Source organism: Micropterus salmoides, unplaced genomic scaffold (assembly GCF_014851395.1).
Source record: "Micropterus salmoides isolate LMB-PRFRI ecotype aquatic unplaced genomic scaffold, ASM1485139v1 Ms_hic_scaffold_8, whole genome shotgun sequence".
In the NCBI taxonomy this organism is placed as follows: domain Eukaryota; kingdom Metazoa; phylum Chordata; class Actinopteri; order Centrarchiformes; family Centrarchidae; genus Micropterus; species Micropterus salmoides.
Window position 1 is genome coordinate 37806920 of NW_024044570.1, and position 20342 is coordinate 37827261.

The 20342-nt window shown below is 42.0% G+C and overlaps 1 protein-coding gene across 2 annotated transcripts in view; it reads right to left on the reverse strand.

Annotated features, from left to right (window-relative positions):
• Positions 1 to 20342, reverse strand: part of carmil2 (capping protein regulator and myosin 1 linker 2) — a 94146-nt gene that overhangs the window by 28464 nt on the left and 45340 nt on the right. For both annotated transcript variants that reach the window (XM_038706504.1, XM_038706503.1), the window contains exons 27-31: positions 14321 to 14496; positions 13661 to 13748; positions 13305 to 13394; positions 13131 to 13197; positions 10348 to 10868 (exon numbers count right to left, since the gene is read on the reverse strand). In XM_038706504.1, coding sequence (XP_038562432.1) covers positions 10348 to 10868; positions 13131 to 13197; positions 13305 to 13394; positions 13661 to 13748; positions 14321 to 14496 — 942 coding nt within the window. The remainder of the gene's footprint in view (positions 1 to 10347; positions 10869 to 13130; positions 13198 to 13304; positions 13395 to 13660; positions 13749 to 14320; positions 14497 to 20342) is intronic.

A 20342-nucleotide genomic window follows, 5' to 3' on the forward strand; every position in this document is an offset into this window, starting at 1 on the left:
GTCCGACCACTGTTTGATAACTTTTGAGTTTGTATTGCTGAACTACTCGCCATTGGGCAAAAATTTCTATACAAGATGTCTGTCTGATAGTGCTATAGCTAAATTTAAGGATGCGATTCCATCAGCTCTAAATACATTATCTAGTCACAAAGTAAAGGAGGACTCCTATGCTAGTTTCAGTCCCTCCCAAATCGATCATCTTGTTGATAGTGCTGCAGGCTCGCTGCGATTGACACTGGACTCTGTAGACCCTCTAAAAAAGAAAATACTAAAAAATAGACGGTTAGCTCCATGGTATAATACTGAAACTCGCAAATTAAAGCAAATATCGCGGAAACTTGAGAGGAATTGGCGTTCCACCAAAGTGGAAAATTCTCGTTTAATTTGGCAAGATAGTCTTAAAACTTATAGGAAGGCCCTCCGTAATGCTAGAGCAGCGTACTACTCGTCATTAATAGAGGAAAATAGGAACAACCCAAAGTTTCTTTTCAGCACTGTAGCCAGGCTGACAGAGAGTCACAGCTCTATTGAGCCAAGTATTCCCATAGCTCTCAGTAGTTACGATTTCATGAGCTTCTTTAATGATAAAATTCTAGCTATTAGAGACAAAATTCGCCAAGACCTGCCCTCAACTGGCACCGACTTATCTCTTAACTCAGGAACCTTAGAAACAGCTGTAGAACCAGATACATGTTTAGACTGTTTTGCTTCCCTCAATCTTTACCAACTAACTTCAATAATTTCTTCATCTAAACCATCAACCTGCCTCTTAGACCCCATCCCGACTAGTTTGCTTAAAGATGTTTTACCCTTAGTCAGCACCTCTATACTAGATATGATCAATCTATCTCTATCAACAGGCTATGTACCACAATACTTTAAAGTAGCTGTAATTAAACCTCTTCTGAAAAAGCCCAAACTTGATCCGGATGTTTTAGCCAACTATAGACCTATATCTAACCTTCCATTTCTTTCTAAGGTTCTGGAGAAAGCAGTTGCTAAACAGCTGTGTGACTTTCTACAGAGCAATAGTTTGTTTGAGGATTTTCAGTCAGAATTTAGAGCTCATCATAGCACAGAGACAGCACTGGTGAAAATTACTAACGACCTCCTTATTGCATCAGACAAAGGACTTGTCTCTGTACTGGTTTTATTAGATCTTAGTGCTGCATTTGATACCATTGATCATCAGATCCTATTGCAGAGACTGGAATATTTCATTGGCATTAAAGGAACCGCTCTAAGCTGGTTTAAGTCCTATTTATCAGATCGATTTCAGTTTGTACATGTTAACGATGAGTCCTCCATGCTTGCCAAAGTTAGTCATGGAGTTCCTCAAGGATCTGTCCTCGGACCAATCCTCTTCACTTTATATATGCTTCCTTTAGGCAATATTATCAGGAAACATTCCATAAGCTTTCATTGTTATGCAGATGATACTCAGTTATATCTATCGATCAAGCCAGATGAAACTCATCAGTTAGCTAAACTTCAAATGTGCCTTCAGGATGTTAAAACCTGGATGACCTGTAATTTTCTCATGTTAAACTCAGATGAAGTTATTGCTCTGGGGCCTAAGCACCTCCGTGACACATTATCTAAAGATATAGTTTCCCTGGATGGCATCGCCCTGGCCTCCAGCACCACTGTGAGGAATCTTGGAGTTATCTTTGATCAGGACATGTCGTTTAAGTCTCACATTAAGCAAATTTCAAGGACCGCCTTTTTTCACCTACGTAATATTGCGAAAATCAGGAACATCCTGTCTAAAAATGATGCAGAAAAACTAGTCCATGCATTTGTTACTTCTAGGCTGGATTACTGCAATTCCTTATTATCAGGCTGCACGAAAAAGTCCATTAAGACTCTTCAGCTGATCCAGAATGCTGCAGCACGTGTTCTAACAGGAACCAGGAAAAGAGATCACATTTCTCCTGTTTTAGCTTCTTTGCATTGGCTTCCAGTAAAATTCAGAATAGAATTTAAAATCATTCTTCTTACCTACAAAGCTCTTAATGGTCAGGCACCATCTTATCTTAAAGAGCTCATAGTACCTTACTACCCCACCAGAGCACTGCGCTCCCAGAATGCAGGGTTACTTGTGGTTCCTAGAGTCTCCAAAAGTAGACTAGGAGCCAGAGCGTTCAGCTATCAAGCTCCTCTCCTGTGGAACCAGGTTCCAGTTTGGGTTCAGGAGGCAGACACCATCTCCACATTTAAGAGTAGGCTTAAGACTTTCCTCTTTGATAAAGCTTATAGTTAGGGCTGGCTCAGGTGAGTCCTGAACCATCCCTTAGTTATACTGCTATAGGCCTAGACTGCCGGGGGATTTCCCATGATGCACTGAGCTCCTCTCTCCTCTACTTTCTCTCCCTCTGTATGCAACCTCATCCCATTATTGCATGTTACTAACACAACTTCTCCCCTTTCTGGTAGTCTTGTGCTTTCTCGTCTCTCTCCTCTCTCCTATCACTTCCTGCAGGTTTTCTGGCTCTGGAGCTGTGGAGTCTGGATCTGTGGTTGCGGGTCACCTGCTGCCCCCGTGTTCCTGCTCGACACCCTCTGCTGCAACGACTATTGTTGCTAGTCTTATTGTTATTATTGTTATTATAATCATTAACATTACGATTGTTACCATTAACACTATTATAAATATCTGTACCATTTTTCATTTAGTCTATAGCAACATCACCTTCACTGTCTGTACCTCTGTGTGTATATTGTGTAGGCTGCCTCCCTCCCCTCTCTCTCTCCTTACATCCCTCTCTTTTTCTCTCTATTCCTCTCCTGCTCTCTCTCTATCTCTATCTCTCTCTCTCTCTCTCTCCCTCTCTCTCTCCTTCACCCCCAACCGGTCGAGGCAGATGGCCGCCCACCCTGAGCCATGGTTCTGCTCGAGGTTTCTGCCTCTTAAAAGGAAGTTTTTCCTTGCCTCTGTCGCCTAGTGCTTGCTCTTGGTGGGAACTGTTGGGCTTCTGTAAATATCATCACAGAGTACGGTCTAGACCTGCTCTTTTATGAAAAGCGCTGTGAGATAACTGTTGTTGTGATTTGGCGCTATATAAATAAAATTGAAATTGAAATTGAAATTGAAATTAAAAGGTTAGTGCAGTGCTATTGCAAGGAGGTAGAGCGGGTTAGCCGTTAATCGGAAGGTCGGCGGTTCAATCCTTGGCTCCCCCTGGTTGCGTGTCGAAGTGTCCTTGGGCAAGATACTGAACCCCGATTTGCCCCTGGCGGCTGTTCCGCCAGTGTATGAATTGTGTGTGAATGTTAGTTTCCGTTTGAGCACTTAGGCTCAGTGTATGAATGTGTATGACTGGTGAATGCAGATGTAGTGTAAAAGCGCTTTGAGTGGTCGAAAAGACTAGAAAGGCGCAATACAAATACGGAGCATCTATTGCATACACAACTGGATGTTCAAGGCACCCCTGTTTACGTTTAAATAAATGTTTTACAATGTTTTGTTGGGGCTGAATCGTTAGCAGGTAAATGAGGAAGCCTGGTGCAAAAGTCTAAGGGCATCTGGTGGACAGGTAGGGAAAGGCAAGTCTGGGGAGTTGAAGGAAAGTACATACCCTGGGAGAAGTGAGCCGGATCTTGACAGGAGCAGAGAGCAAAGAAGAGGGCTGGGGATGAGACTGTGGCTGAAGAGAGGGACTGAGATGCAAACTGTGACAAAAGCTAACAATAAACAAATTACTAAAATTTGAAAAAAATGCCAAACTAATGCTTGGTGTCATACATGAAATTTCTGAAGCCATAACAAGTCACATTTTCGTGTTTGTGAATGCAGTATTTGTCTACATCTTTTAGCTCTTTCCATCTCTCCATTCCTTTCATTCTCTGCCACCTCCTTTGCAGCCACCTGTCTCTATGTGCTACATGCCAACATGGCACTTTTGGCACAATTGTTGGCATACAGAATCACTCACTCTCACTCTCTCTCTCTCTCTCTCTCTCTCTCTCACACACACACACACACACTTGTTACCAAGGGGCAACAGAGCTTTCTGCACATGATTCTGCACACCCACACACTATGTGGATAGCCTACATACAATAGCCTGAAAAAAGAAAGCAACATCTAAACAATTTAAACTGTGTGCATCAAACTTTGTCAAAGGTTTTTACAGCTTTTACTGTTTACAGCGGTCCTGCGATGGACTGGCGACCTGTCCAGGGTGTACCCCGCCTTTCGCCCGATATCAGCTAGTATTGGCTCCAGCCACCCACGACCCTGTCACAGGATAAGCGGTTGACAATGGATGGATGGATGTACTGTTTACAGCAACAATTGTTGATATAGTTAGGTTGGCTTTCATGGCTCTGTATTAAGCTGCCCTCACAAAATAAGCATGCTGAACGAACAACAGGGGAGCAAATACAACTCCTCTGATGGGTGCACAGACAGACAAGCCAGGGGAGCAGCACAGTGCACATACCACAGGCCTGATTGAGCAGACTACAGCAGGAGGAATAAAGCTTTACCATGCAACAGATTGGCTGGAGAACTGGTTGCAGGAAATTGCAGAGGTCATTATAATAGAACTCCTTGTTATAAAAATAAACTACAGACTTCTGGCCTGTGTCTTATTTTTCATTATCTTACCCAAAACAATGCTCCAGATGCAGGACTACTGATTGATAAACGTATGACATGATATGCATCGGATGATTTGCATATGCTGGCAACATCAGCACCATTTCCTGATACTCAGACGTGCTCTGTCCTCTGTACGCACCTGGATGTACCACACACATCTACTAGATGCCCTAACTGAGTTTCCGGACTCTGTGAATCACCTGCCTGTCCTTGTAATCAGGGACCTTCCTCATGACTCCTGCTCACTTGCTAATAGTTTCTTAGTATACGGTACATTGGCAAGGTTTCCTCATACATATGCCAGTTTTTATTTGCCCAAATAATGTTTGCCTGTCTGAAGGTTGCTTTGCCATCAATCAGACGATCATTGTTATTTTAAGTACAATGATTTAACCCCCTTGTTATGTGACTGATGTGCATAGTGATAACTGATGCATCAGCAAATTACTTCCAAGTCTTTTCTGAACTAATGTCACTCTTTTGTAAAAAGTTATTAAAAATCCAATTGTTCTTATACAATGCAGGGAAACAACCATGATTGATCTCCTGTCCATGATGCTGATAATAGAGACAGATAGATAGATATATTTCCTCTAATGATTTATACTATACATTTCAGAATATCCCACCCCACTGACACTTGCCTACTCTACCTCACCGATTACATCAAGAGAGAGACAGATGGGGGAAAGTACTGTGGTATGGTCATGTTAGACCTCCAAAAGGCATTCGATACTGTTGATCATGCTATTCCATTAATGATATTAAAAGCATTGGGATTTGACAGTTTAGCCATAAAATGGATTGGTTCATGTCTTGGAGGTAAGAAACAAATGGTGGATGTGGGTGAGATTCTATCCAAACCTTTGTTTCTAGAATGTGGGATCCCCCAGGGAAGTATTTTAGGTCCACTGTTTTTTCTATTGTATATTAATGATGTGAAATCTGCTTGCTCATGTGACCTTTTTTTATATGAAGATAATTCTGCATTATTGGTATCACACAAGGATAAATCTGAGGTCGAAAAAGTCCTGAGCTTAAAATTATTTCATATCAGTCGATGGTTGTCTCCATTTTGGTAAAACAGAGGCCATATTATTTGGATCAAAGTTAAAGCTAAAGACAGCCATAGATTTTAGGATAGTGGTGGGAGACACTGAGATCCAAGCCAAGAAATCTGTCAATTACTTAGGCTGTGTCTTAGACAATCATTTATCAGGAGAGAGCATGGCTTAGATGGTGCTCACTAAAATCAACCAATGAAACAGATTTCTGGCTAGAATCTCAAATCTCAGAGTAGTAACCTTGGCAAGGGTTCTAATCTAGTGTCATTTTGATTATGCACGCCTCTCCTGGTATATAAGTGCACCTATGATCCTCAAAAAGAAGCTGCAGACATTGCAAAAGACATTGGTGCGATGGGTCCTTAAACTTCCATCTAGGACACATCTTCTTCCCGCTCATTTCATCAGCCTTAAATGGCTGAGGGTTGTTGAGAATAATTACACCACAAGAGGGAGTACAACTGATTTTCAATTTCCCATTAGGTTTAAGAGTTGTATGGGGAAGGACACTTTCCTGTATTCAACTGCCATTATGTGGAATGGGCTACCCATGAGCATTAAGATGATCAGCTCTTTTAGTTAGGTTTAAGTCCTCACAAAAAAAATGGCTGAGTGGCTGATTCCCCTCACAATAACAATTATAAAATAAATATCATGAATGTTGCAATATGCTGCTGTTTTAAATCTCAGTGTTAATTTTGCTTAATTTTTCCTTATATATTGTATAGTAATGTTGTGACAGAAATAGTATTGTATTGTATATAGCAATGTGTAAGCATTAGTATTATTGTAAATTATATTGTTATGGAATTTTACTTTTCTTAAGAAAAAAAATATACTGGGAAGCTGCTAATAACTACCTGGATGCCTTTTCATGATGCCCCTACCCATTTGCCTTACAAAAACTGACCACAATAGAAATAAGCCATCTGGCTTTATTGTGTTTTTATCCTTTGATGGTATCTCCACTTTTATATTTACAATCAATAAAGAAGTTAATTCGCTCATTCATTCATTCTGCTGTCGAAACAATCAACCACTCCATCCTTTTTTGCCTCCTTGGATCCTCCCTCAGCATCACTGTCAATGCCCTCTACTGGTTAAAATTATACAAAATCCAAATCCAACACTGCCCCAGTCTCGCAGGGAGTCCCCCAAGGTGCTGTGCTTGGTCCCCTCCTCTTCATCCTCTACATGCTCCCCTTGGTCACATCATATGGCACTATGGGCTACATTTCCACTGTTGTGAAGACACCTGGAGAAGACTACCCCCCTCACAAACCTCAGTCTTCTCTCTCACAGAAAAAAAATTATGGATGTATTCTTTCTCAAACCCTTTTCCATTGCTGCCTCCTCCCTCTGGAACTCTCTCCCCCATCGCCTCAGGCATTCCACATCGCTTGCAAATTTCAAAACTGCACTCAAAACCCAAGATGCTTTTAAGCTGTAATCGATTTAGCCTAACCTGTTTTCTTTTTATTTCTGTCCTGTTTTGCTTTTAACTGACTGCTAGTTACCAGCTCCATACTTTCCTACATGCTCCAGCGCTGGCACAGTGCTAAAATGAAGTGTGAAAAGGCCTGGTCATACATTAGCATCTTACGAGCCAGGCGAAATTAGTTTTAAAAACCAGTGTGCTCCTAGATACAGTTCAGGGCCAAAAATCTGGAAAAGGTAACACAGGTAAAGCTAGCATATTACAAGTCCACAAACAATTCATAATCATTTGGGAAGCGAAGCACACTGTCTTTGTCTTGTGTGTGTGTGGGTGAGTGGTTGGGCGTGAGACTGGGCGTGATCTTCGAAGAATGGTGGAATAGTTCCCAGTGACCACTGAACAGTATTTTGGCATAAATTCCTATCCATAGAAAATACCACACAGGAAGGACCAGGAATTGACCCCCATCTTTCAGGCTACAAGGCTGCTGAGCCAGTCAGTACTGGGTGCTATCTAAACTGTAAGCAGAAATAATACTGTCAGTATTGAATGTATTTGGATTATTGTTCTGGATTGGCTGCTATATATAATAAAACAGTAATGACTCGACAAAGCCCCTGTCTTATAAAAATACATAACAGTAACTGGGCTGTGTGTGTGTGTGTGTGTGTCGAAGCTGTGGTCAGGGGGAGGTGTACTGCCTTAGAATCTGTTACTGTGGTTCTTAAAAAGTTGTGTCATTGTGTTCTTCATGCCATAATAAATGTTTTATGTAGAACCAATTTAGCATAATGCTATATATAACTTTTGTAAAATGGTTGTTTTTAGCACCAAATAAGCTTCTGATCATACAAGCCTAAAGAAAAATTTTGTCATGCTCCAAAGAACAGCATTTTTTTGTTCTATGCATACAGTATATCAAAACCACTACTCTAATATAAAACCATTTGGAGCCCTATTCTTTGGGTGTTGGAGGCTGGATTCCACCGGGTAAAGCTGGGTTGTGTTTCCGTCACAGCCAGCCACCAGAGCTCAGTGTGGCCATTCTAGACAATGCTTGTGAGCCCACCAGTTTCTTTCAGAAGCGGCTCTTTGCTCTGCTTTGCTCTCTGGAGAATACGCAGTGAGTCTATTTTTGACAGAAGCCGCGTTAAGCAGCACAGAGTGAATGAACTTAGCAGGATATCAGACACAAAAACGGCATAGAGAATCCGAACAATTTTCAAAACAAAAACACCCTGTGCAGACTCCCGATTGTACACTATACGCCTACCTTTACATGCACGTGAAAGTTAATGACATCCCATTCTTAATCCGTAGGGTTTAATATGGAGTTGGCCCACCCTTTGCAGCTATAACAGCTTCAACTCTTCCTGGAAGGCTTTCCACAAGGTTCAGGAGTGTGTTTATGGGAATTTTTGACCATTCTTCTAGAAGCGCATTCATGAGGTCAGGCACAGACGAGAAGGCCTGGCTCGCAGTCTCCGCTCTAATTCATCTATCGGGTTGGGGTCAGGACTCTGTGCAGGCCAGTCAAGTTCTCCACACCAAACTTTCTCATCCGTGTCTTTATGGACCTCTTCAGCAAGTGTTCCTCTTCCGCCACCACACACATGCGCACTGACGACCCAGGGTTAGAGATACAATTTTGGATTTATTCACGCACTTTAAAAACATTTACTGAAAGTTTTTTTTTCTTTTTACATGTTTATTTACAGCATTAAACGTTGAAATGTATATTGTAATAGGCTGTATATTAACTTATTGGGAGAAAACTGGTAGTTCTATGTAAAATCAGACATCGAGCACCCCTATACCAAAATGGCATGATCCTTGTTTCACTGCAAAGCTTTGACTGTGAGATTGACAGTCGAATCAGGCTCCGCCCATCGAAGCATCGAATCTTCGACTATTGGGGGTCAGCCCTAGAGGTACAGTTGTGCCCTAAGGGGTGTTTCTTATGTTTACATTCCTCATTTTGTATTTAAGTCTTTGTGCTATGAAGTGCTGTTGTATTTTTCTGTATTGCAATGACAGATCAATAATGAATGGTCTGTCAACAAATGACAAACAGTAAAGGCGGAACTGTGAATCTTGTCCAATCTCTTGCAATCAGTCTCGCACATACAGTAATGTATAACTTTATACTGTTGAAGTTGATGCATGCCATACAGAAAAAGTGCAGCATGGTACGTGGTCATTGTCATCCAAACCTTAGCTATAGATAACATCAGAAAATCCTAACAGAGTACACTGTTATATGACAACATGGCTAAACAATTTGACGATCTTGTTTGTAAACAGTGGCACAAGGACTTGTCATTCTGATGGCAGCGACATTTTCATTGACATCAATATTACTTCTGACAGTTAAAGATTTTGAGCAAGTTACAGGCTTTTGCAGGTAAGCCACTGTGTTCACACACACAAGGTCACCACGGAAGAAGAGAAACCCTATTTGTCCAATGACACAGTGACAGCACCGAGAAAGAGACCCCCATTAATGTGAAAACATGAATAATTGAGTTAGTGAAAGCATTCCCAGGAGAGAGAGGGAGAGAGAAAGAGAAAGAAATCAGCACTGGGAACAACCCAGGGAACACCACTCCCAAAATGCATCTGCCTATTCTCACACACGCACTCACATACACGCGCGGTGAGCACGACTACACGGAGCAGGAGAATGCAAAGATAAAGATGGCTACCATTATTACTACAGCATTATAGAAATGAAAGCAAGAGCGCGAGAGATAGATAGATAGATAGATAGATAGATAGATAGATAGATAGATAGATAGATAGATAGATAGATAGATAGATAGATAGATAGATAGATAGTGTTTTGCTGCATTACCTAAGGATCCAATCATATGAACAGAATACTCTCTATCCCTACATTTATCACCTTTCCTTCTGTTTTTCGTATGGCATGTTGCTTTAATTTTCTAGATTCCCACCGTTTTCTCCTCAGGGAACCCTCTGTAGTCATGCAATTTGCTTCCTACTTCACTACCTAGCATTCCCTCTATCCTTCATCTCTCTCTCATCTTTCCGTCCTTGCATCCTGCTTTCCGCCTTTTACTGTGGTAATACATATATGCCTGTATAAAGAATGTTTTGTATGCATATGTATCATTGTGTATGTATAAATGCAAATTCTGTGTCATTTCTGCATTACCTGATTACAGTTTGTGTGTGTATGTATGGTCATTAGTTTTTATGGGTATGTATGTTCTTACCTGAGGCCTGGGGGAGGGGGGCTGTGTGTGTGTGCGTCGCGGCCGTGGTCGGGAGGCGGTGTAGTGCCTTAGAGTCTGTCCCTGGGTGGGTAGAGGCTCCATGGGAGAAGCGGGGGATCCAGAGCCGGGGACGGGGCCTGGGCTGGGGCCGTAGCCAGAGAAGGGAGCCTTCCGTCTGGGTAAGCCTCCGCAGCCAGCAGCCTCCTCCTCTGGAGCTCGAGCGGAAGTGGAGTAAAGGATGGGGAGTCTGGGAGGAGGAATGAGCGATGCTCTTCTTGCTTCTGGTATTACTGCTGCAGCATGCATGCAATCCTCCCCCTCCCTCCGCCTCCGTCCTGGGGGGGAGGGGGACGGGGAAGTGGAAGGGGAGGGACTTGAGGCTGTGACTGTCAGGGGTATTGCTGATGGCAACCAAAGGAGGCCACACCTTCCTCCTCCTCCTTCTTCTCCAGCACCTCCTCCCCTTTCTCTCTCTGCTCCTCTGTCCCTGGTCTGCTGCTCCCAGTCTACATCCAGGAGACCTGAGAGTGAAGCAGTGATGAGAGGAGAGATGATGAAAGAGACAAGGAGGGAGGGAGGGAGGGAGGGAAAGATGGGGAATCCAGCCTACGGAGTAATCATGCTTTTTGCTGGCATTCACAGTATTTATGTACATCTAGGGCAGGCAGAGCTGAATAGGGAAGACATGGGGAGAATGGAGAGACAAGAAAATAGGAAAAAGAAGTAGTCGAGACTAGGATAGAGGGGGAGGAGAGACTAAAGGAAAGAGGGGGAACAAAAGGGGGCAGAGCATGCAAGAGAGAAATGTTAAGCATAGACATTAAGAGAGAGAAAAAAAGAAGCAGCAGAGCAGCAGATGGATGCTGTAGTCATGCTGTACTGCACACAGGAACACAGTTATCTGCCTGTCACAAAAGGCTAACAGTCATATAAAGTATGCTAGGGTTAAACTTTTTATTAATCTCTGCAGAGTCCCTTGCGGGTCTTTGAAATGCAAATTAATGAATTCATTTCAGAACTAAAATGCTCAAATTCAGATCCTTCATAAAATATTGACCTAATTATTTTTTACAACATGCATCTGTCAAACACAGAAACACAAAATTATGGTATGTTTTATTATTACTACTTTTAAAGCTATTCTCCAATCAAACTAAAGGAAATCCTCAAATCCCCCTATGTTTCCTCCTCTTCCCTCCTCTCCTCCTCCATCTTCTTCCCATCACATTTCTCCCGTGGTGAAAGTCATTGGTGTGAAAGTAAACATGCTATGCTCCAATTAGCCAAACAGTGCTGTGTGTCTGCCACAGAATGTTACCATGGCACACCACATGAAGAATACAATGGGACAAGATGAAACACATGATAGGTTAAGATTTAAAAATATGTTGTTGACAGTTTAATGCCATGAAATTAATTAATTCAATCCTGATTATTATTTCATAAGTAGGATGCCTCATGTAATCTTTCATACTATTACATGCATCTTATTAAGTTGCATTATTCATCAAATATGTATTTGTGCAGACAAAGTTTGTCACTAGAGTGGTGTTTTCACATTCCTCTACTGATGGGGGACATCATGTCTGTACACTTCCCCAAAATCTGATTTTCAAACGTACCCCGAACCTTTCCTTACAGCAAGAGCAGATACTGACACAATCAAAAATAAATACAGAAATACATTGAACAAAATTATAAACGTAACACTTTTGTTTTTTACAGGGCCTCTCTAGGCCCACTTAGTCAAAAAATAAATTATAATTACCTCGTGGCCTCAAGATAAGTGTATATGAAAGGAGCCTGCACAATGGAGTGCTTTTCTCCCCAAAGCAGAGAGTGCACAGTGCCTGCTAGCTTAAAGCACTCCTTGGGTGAAAACTATGGATAGAGACTATTTGATTTAATTTTATATAAAATTAGGGGTGAGTTATGCTATGGCAATGGCAGCGCTAGCTAACAGCAGTAGCTGTGATCGCCCAGATCGCCCTGTGATTGCCAACATATGGTGCACTTTATAATCTCAGAGATTATCTGAGAATGCTAAAGATAGTATCTTGAGGCCACGAGGTAATTATAATTTATTGTTTTGACTAAGTGGGCCTAGGGGTGCTCCATAGTTTTTGCCCCCATTAATCATGAGCTGAACTCAAAGATCTAAGACTTTCTCTATGTACACAAAAGGCCTGTTTCTCTCAAATATTGTTCACAAATCTGTCAACAATCTGTTTTTAGTGAGCACTTCTCCTTTGCCGAGATAATCCATCCACCTCACAGGTGTGGCAAATCAAGATGCTGATCCGGCAGCATGGGGATTGCACAGGTGCGCCTTAGGCTGGCCACAATAAAAGGCCACTGAAAAATGTGTGACCACCATTTGTCTCATGCAGTGCAACACAGGCCTTACCCTCCCCTCACCAACAGGGACATGGGGATAGTGAAGAGTTTCCTTATTACTGGAAGAGAGTTTTACTTTTGTTTGTACTACCAAATCTTCATGTTGGCTCTGTTCTAAGATTTATAGGCAACTATGGGCGTTTGAAGGGTCGGACATGGAGCTCCGTCACATGCGCCACATTTCAAGATGATTGTGATTTATAAAGGGAACATTGCTTACAGATGTGCGTACGCACGGTTTTATAAGTCTGAATATTATTTGGTGTATGCCATTTTTGGCTTTTGGGCACACGTACACTTTTAGTGAAGATTCTACGCACAGTTTTATAAATGAGACCCCAGGACAGATATTTTTGGATCACATAATAATAGTGGTTGATTCTTACTCTTAATTGAAGGAGCAGGCCTCAGGCTCTTGGAGTGGAAACTATTTCTCCAAAATGCTGGACTATACTGGTGATGGAGAGAGCAAAAGTAACAACACAATGGAAAATCCAACACATAAATGAATAAGTTAATAGCAGAATGAATGGAAAGAGAGACCGGTGTGTGTCCCTTACATCATCAGTTGGGAAGTCGCTGTCAACCAGTCGGAGCTCTGGGATGTTGATTCTCAGAGTAATGCATGAATTCTCTTTTATAAGGCAATCCTAAACAGTAAATAAAGAAAAACATCACCAACTGTGAGTGCAATATATTAAACATATTTACACACAGAGAAGAAGTGATGTTTCCTAATAATATGCAAGATAATATCAATAATTACATTATAAGGAGATATTCTAGTTTGCCATCTTACAGAGTGACATAAACAGAAGCACTGGATTTATTGAAAGGTGTGATGTTTCACTTTTGATGGAGCTAGCAGCTTCCAGTCTAGGCCAAACATATATAAACAAAATACACAAACATTTACCATTTTGTCCTGTGCCATTGTTAGATCCTGTAGTATCTGTTCTATGATGCATTCAGCCAGAGAGACACTCAGTGTTTGTCTCAGTTCACTGGATGCATGCATCAAAAGAAAGAACAGAGGAAATACACTGATTGCATCAGTTTGAAGAGTGAAGACAATAGTTATAATGAACCAACCAGTTGTTTACAGTAATAAAAAGATAATATTGGATTATTAATATCTGTATGTTTGTATTTCAGTGCAGCATCTATTTCCTATCTAGACATGAACACACTGACTGTAGTCCAAGCACAACTTAGAGCAATCCAATATATTAGACATACATCTGTCTGTCTGTCTGTCTGTCGTATCCCTTGATGTATTTAGCTTTGCTTATGTCTTGTTAGTTATCAAACTAGTCAATGATACATTCAAAAATCAACTCAGCCTATGAGGACAAACCTTTAGAGATGTAGTGACTGTACCAGAGGTCACTGGACTGCAAAATATTGTTCATTGTTTGATATTTCTTGCTATTTCTATGTAAATAAGGACAGATGCCTTTGAGTCAGAACAGGGAAAGGCAAACTGAGTCCAATTATACAGTATCTATTGTGATACTGGTATACAGTGTAAATTAGGTTTATTAAATTGACTGAAATGATACATAAATGTTATTACCGCAGTCTGTTGCTGATGATCTGCCCTGTGTTCTCCACCAGGGTGCTTCTCAGGAATGAGTGTGTCTGTCTACTTCTTTTGGACACACAGTCTGACAGAGACTCAAACACACTAGACCGCTGGACCACCCGTGGACACACTGCCTCTGCACACCTCATCAGGCCTTGAGCCAACTCCTAGAACAAACAGACTGGCAGTTGAGCATGGCAGAGACGAGCATCATCAGAAAGTCAAGACTGACACCAACAAGAAAGAGTCCTCTCCCAACACCCAGCTTGAACTGGGATCTAACCTTCACACCGTGAAAAATGTTTTATTCTGTTATGTTAGGGATTCACTCAGGACTAACCATTGGTTATTATGGTGTAACTGGAACACAAAACCAACACTACTGTTCTACATAGTGGTTTAACCTCAAACTAAATTTTGCTCCAAAACCAGGTACCTCATTTGTCGTGCTTTGTGCATAAACAATGCATTTGAGTACATAGAAATGCAAATGCTCTAATATTAATTTCAACCAAATCAGAGTTGATTGTCAACTGAAGACTTGCTTGACTCTCTATACCCAATGTTACATTTAATTTGAATTGAATTACCTAAGCCAGGTAGATTTTCTGTTATGTTGAAACCATTAAAAGAAGTGTCACAATTAAAGAACTGGGCGTAGTCACTGTGACATTACCCATTCGTTTGTGGACTACTGTTTTGAAACCTCAAGTTTGGCATTTTGGCCGTCGCCATCTCTGCTTTTTGGAACCAGAAGTGACCATATTTGGGTAAGATGGTGGAGCTAGCTTGGTTAGTAAGGTGCATCCAAAAAGCTGCTCTGCAGTCTGGTGGTGCGGCAGCAGAAACTTCTATATCTCTTCCCAGAAGGCAGCAGGGTGAACAGGCTGTGGCTGGGTGGGTACTGTCCTTTAGTATCATTTGGGCTCTGCAGGCACCTCACCTCACCGATATCACTGATGCTCAGGAGATGGGTACCAATGATCTTCTGAGCAGTTTTAATCACCCGCTGCAGAGCCCTCCGGTCCTGAGCCGTGCACATCCCATGTTAGTGATGTTTCCAGTCAGGATGATTCTATTGCTCCTCTGTAAAAGCTGACAAGAACTTGATACGGGAATTTGGCCTTCTTAAGCTTAACCCCTTGACGCCTGAATTTTTTTACAATACAAATTTTTTTTAAAATAGAACATAGAAAAGATATCAATTCAGGTATGATGTAGGTATGACGCAAATTAGCGACAAGAGGCATAAACGACAAACCAGGGCTTGCAAAAGGTTCCTAGGTACAGTACGTATCGAATATTTACTAACAGGCATTTTTGGGAATCCACGCGCTATCTTGGCTTGCAGTCTGAAAGGAAGAGGTGTGATGTGAATTTGCGACAATCGGCGTCAAGGGGTTAAGCTTGAAATACGGCCGATGATGGTGGTGTCGTCTGCAAACTTCACAACAGAGTTGTCTTCATGTCGAGGGATGTAGTTGTGGGTGTACAGCGTGAACAGGAGGGGGCTGAGCACACAGCCCTGGGGGGCCATCATTTACGAAATCATTTACTGAGACCATGAACTCATTAGCAAAGTATTTATTGAGGTAATAGTTTAGAGGGGAAGTAGGACCATTTTCTCATTGACTACAATGCAATGGGACTTATTTGCTACCAGTGGAGTTGCCCCCTGCTGGTCATTAAAAAGAATGCAGGTTTAAGGCATTTCTTTATCGGCTTCACGTTTCAGACCTGGAGGTTGTCGCTTGCTTACTACCCGATCTTGGAATCGCTTAACAACAATCTAGCTTGTGGTGGAAACGGGTAATGTTTCAGGGCTTCTAGTTTAGTCAGCGGACATTCAGATAACGGATATCAAGGCCAAGATTCCTCTTCCGTGTGCCGGTCATTGTTTACAGTCCTATAAGCAATCTTCAGACGACAATCAGTGGGTTTTCAGACTGCATTTCGGCCAATATGGTCAGCCATATTTGCTCTCAGGACAGACTGTTTACATGTCCAATTGGTCAATACTAATTAGACTACAAACGGAAACAAGAACGCTTCTGATACAAAAAACTTGTCCCTTGTCTACGGATTCTACATTCATATTTGGATATCTGTTAATAGAGATTAATCACGACCTAATTGTTATCCAGCCTCTACTGGGATCATGCCTTTTGGATGAGACTGAAATGACATTGTCAATATTTGTACCAGTGATTATAGAGGACACTAGGAAGAAGATGATGGGCCTTTCCGAAACAAGACCCTCGCCACTTCCACTCGGACACGCAGTGAACTCTGGTCGGAGTCACTCTCACAGCCAAATCGAGCTCCCTAAGCCGCGGAGGGTGTAGCCTACATACAGCGGCCAAATACCCTCTCCCCCCAGAGTAAATAGGATCTGACGTTACCGCTGTACTCGCTGCTATAATATGTTTATCAAATAAACAACAGTTGTATTGATGTTGAGGAAAATTGTGTTTATTACAATCACAAAACTGAAAGTATTTGACATTCATTTTGTGGTTGTGTTGAATAATTCATTAAGAACATGACTTTAGATATTTATGAAAAATAAATATTATATTCTTTTATGAAGAGATTAATATTCATTGTAAAGAAAAGCCTAGGCTATATATTTGAACCTCTTTATTGTCTATGAAAAATATTACATTCACATATACAACATTTCAATATAAATCAAACATTATATTGAAGCATTATATAGCCTAGTCTAAAGAATTCAAAACAGTTAAAATGTATTTTACTTTTTTCTTTAATGCGTTTGTTGCAAGCTTGTTACATGATCTCCCTGTGTATCTAGTTGTGCCATGTTCTATTATTTTGTCGTTTAATGTAGACTATTTTGTTTTGGCTGAAGATGAATACGATTCAATAAAAACAGTTGTGTTATCAGAGAAGAGCTTTTTTTTATTAAATACAATATAACCTTTGGTTTGTTAACCTGTGAATAATAAAAAACAGGGGAAGAACAGAGACTTTTATTCATCTTCTGTTCTGTGTTTCACAGAGATGTGGCTGTGTGAACTGATACCGGATTCGGTGCTGCAGCTAGCTGGTTTCCAACTCTGCAGAGCGGACCACAATACAGAACTCTCCGGCAAAACAAAAGGTGGAGGTGTCTGTTTTTATATTAACAATGGCTGGTGTACCGACGTGGCAGTGATTCAGCAGAACTGTTAATCTGGAATTTTTTATCATTAACTGTAAACCATTTTACTGTCCCCGTGAGTTTGCTTCATTCACTCTGGTCGGTGTTTACATCTCGCCGCATGCAAACGTGCTCGACGCACAGCGCATGCTGGCTGACCAGATACTGTGTGTGGAGCAGACAAACCTGGACTCCCTTGTTATTGTTCTCGGTGACTTTAACAGGGGAAATCTCAGCCAAGAACTCCCCAAATACAGACAGTTTATAAAGTGTCCAACCAGAGAGGGGAACACTTTGGATCACTGCTACACCACAGTTAGCAGTGCCTATCACGCCGTCACATGCGCTCCTCTCGGACAAACTGATCACGTGATGGTCCATCTGATCCCTGCATACAGGCAGAAACTAAAGCTCTGTAAACCTGTAGTGAGGACATCAAAGAAGTGGACTAATGAAGCTGTAGAGGATCTTCAGGCGTGTTTGGACTGCACTGACTGGGATGTTTTCAGGACTGCTACCAACAATCTGGATGAGTTTACAGAGGCTGTGACGTCCTACATCAGCTTCTGTGAGGACAGCTGCATTCCAACACAGACCAGGGTGAGTTATAACAATGACAAACCCTGGTTCACAGCTAAACTCAGACAGCTAAGGTTGGAAAAGGAGGAAGCGTTTAGGAGTGGTGACCGAGCCGTGTGCAGGGCATTAAAGTTCAGGTTTAGCAGGGAGGTGCGAGAAGCTAAACGACTGTACGCAGAGAGACTAAAGAACCAGTTCTCTGCAAACGACGCCACCTCTGTCTGGAGGGGGTTCAGACAGATCACAAACTATAAACCCAAAGTCCTCCATAAACGATTCTCGCCTGGCAAATGAGCTGAACCAGTTCTACTGCCGCTTTGAGCCCCCCCCTGCAGTTCGCCTACAGAGCCAACAGGTCTGTAGATGATGCAGTAAACATGGCCCGTCACAACATCCTCCAGCACCTGGACTCCCCAGGAACCTACACCAGGATCCTGTTTGTGGATTTCAGCTCTGCTTTCAACACCATCATCCTGGCCCTGCTGCAGGACAAGCTCTCCCAGCTGAGCGTGCCTGACTCCACCTGCAGGCATTCTTTCCCCCGTTCTCAGCTGCATCTTCAGTCACCAGTCTGTCAAGCTCCTGAAGTTTGCGGATGACACCACCCTCATTGGGCTCATCTCTGGTGGGGATGAGTCCGCCTACAGGTGGGAGATCGACCATCTGGTGACCTGGTGCAGCCAGAACAGTCTGGAGCTCAACGCTCTGAAGACCGTGGAGATGGTCATGGACTTCAGAAAGAGCACAGCCCCACCCTCCCCCATCATCCTGTGTGACTCCCCAGTCACCACTGTGGACTCCTTCCACTTCCTGGGCACCATCATCTCCCAGGACCTCAAGTGGGAGCTGAACATCACCTCCATCACCAAGAAGGCCCAGCAGAGGATGTACTTCCTGCGGCAGCTGAAGAAGTTCAGCCTGCCAAAGACAATGATGGTGCACTTCTACACCACCATCACTGAGTCCATCCTCACCTCCTCCATCACCATCTGGTACGCTGCTGCCACTGCCAGGGACAAGGGCAGGCTGCAGCGCATCATTCGCTCTGCAGAGAAGGTGATTGGCTGCAATCTTCCTTCTCTTCAGGACCTGTACTCCTCGAGGACTCTGAGGCGAGCAGGAAAGATTGCAGCTGACTCCTCCCACCCCGGACACAAACTGTTTCAGACTCTCAATAACATTACCCGGTCTGCCTATTTCCATCTACTACTCCGCCATTCTTGTTCACAGTCTAATTACTTCCCGCATCATAACTCAAACACCCTCCATCCACCACATCACTCCTGTTCTCCAACAGCTTCACTGGCTCCCAGTCCTGTAATGCATTATTATTATTATTACTCTCCCCTCTGGCAGGACCAAAACCTCTTGCCACAAAAACAGTTTTTTCCCGTCTGCAGCTAGCCTCATTAACAAGACCTGGGTCCCCCACTGACACTCCCCCCTTTCAAATAATACAAATATCTCTGCACATGTAAATATTATTTCATTTCATATCATGCACAAACCTGTCACATTGCACATATTTGTTGTTAATTGTTAATCTTTGTTATATTGTCAATTTATATATTTATGTACACAATATTCTTTAACATTGCAACACGTCTACACATCTGCGACGTTGTTCTTTCTCTGCAAATAGTTTATTATTTTTCTCTATTCTTTTTATTATTCTTTTTATTATATAACTTGAATTGTCTATTTCATATTTATATATTTCTACATTTATTTATGTCAACTGTATGTTTGTCTACGTGTAGCACCTTATCACCAAACACTACTTGGCAATAAAGCTCCTTCTGATTCTGAGAGCCTCACTGCATTATATTCTATTCTATTTTTATATTTTGAATTGTCACCTGCCACTTAAATTTTGTATTTCCCTTTTTAGAAAAAAAAACCTTTCCACCATAAATTGGTGCAGAAAAGGCAGAAATCGGAGCAGATAATAAGTCTTTAATGTTCAAAATCGTCAGGCATGCCATAGTCAACTTTAATCATATAAAACGTGATTTCCCATCAACAAAAATGTGGCTAGTGAAAAAGCTGTGCGGCTAGTAACTTTGGAAAACCACTAGCCACAGTGGCTGGTGAGCAAAAACATTAAGGTCAAGCCCTGACTGTAACTATAACACAAATTAAAAATGACAACATGGCCTTAACCTTCTTCTGTAATCCAACACACTACAATGCCTAAAATAGTAGAACTAGCCTACAAATGATTGAAACCCTTGTTTTTTTCACCGAACAGTATGCAATCCTGTCATTTGA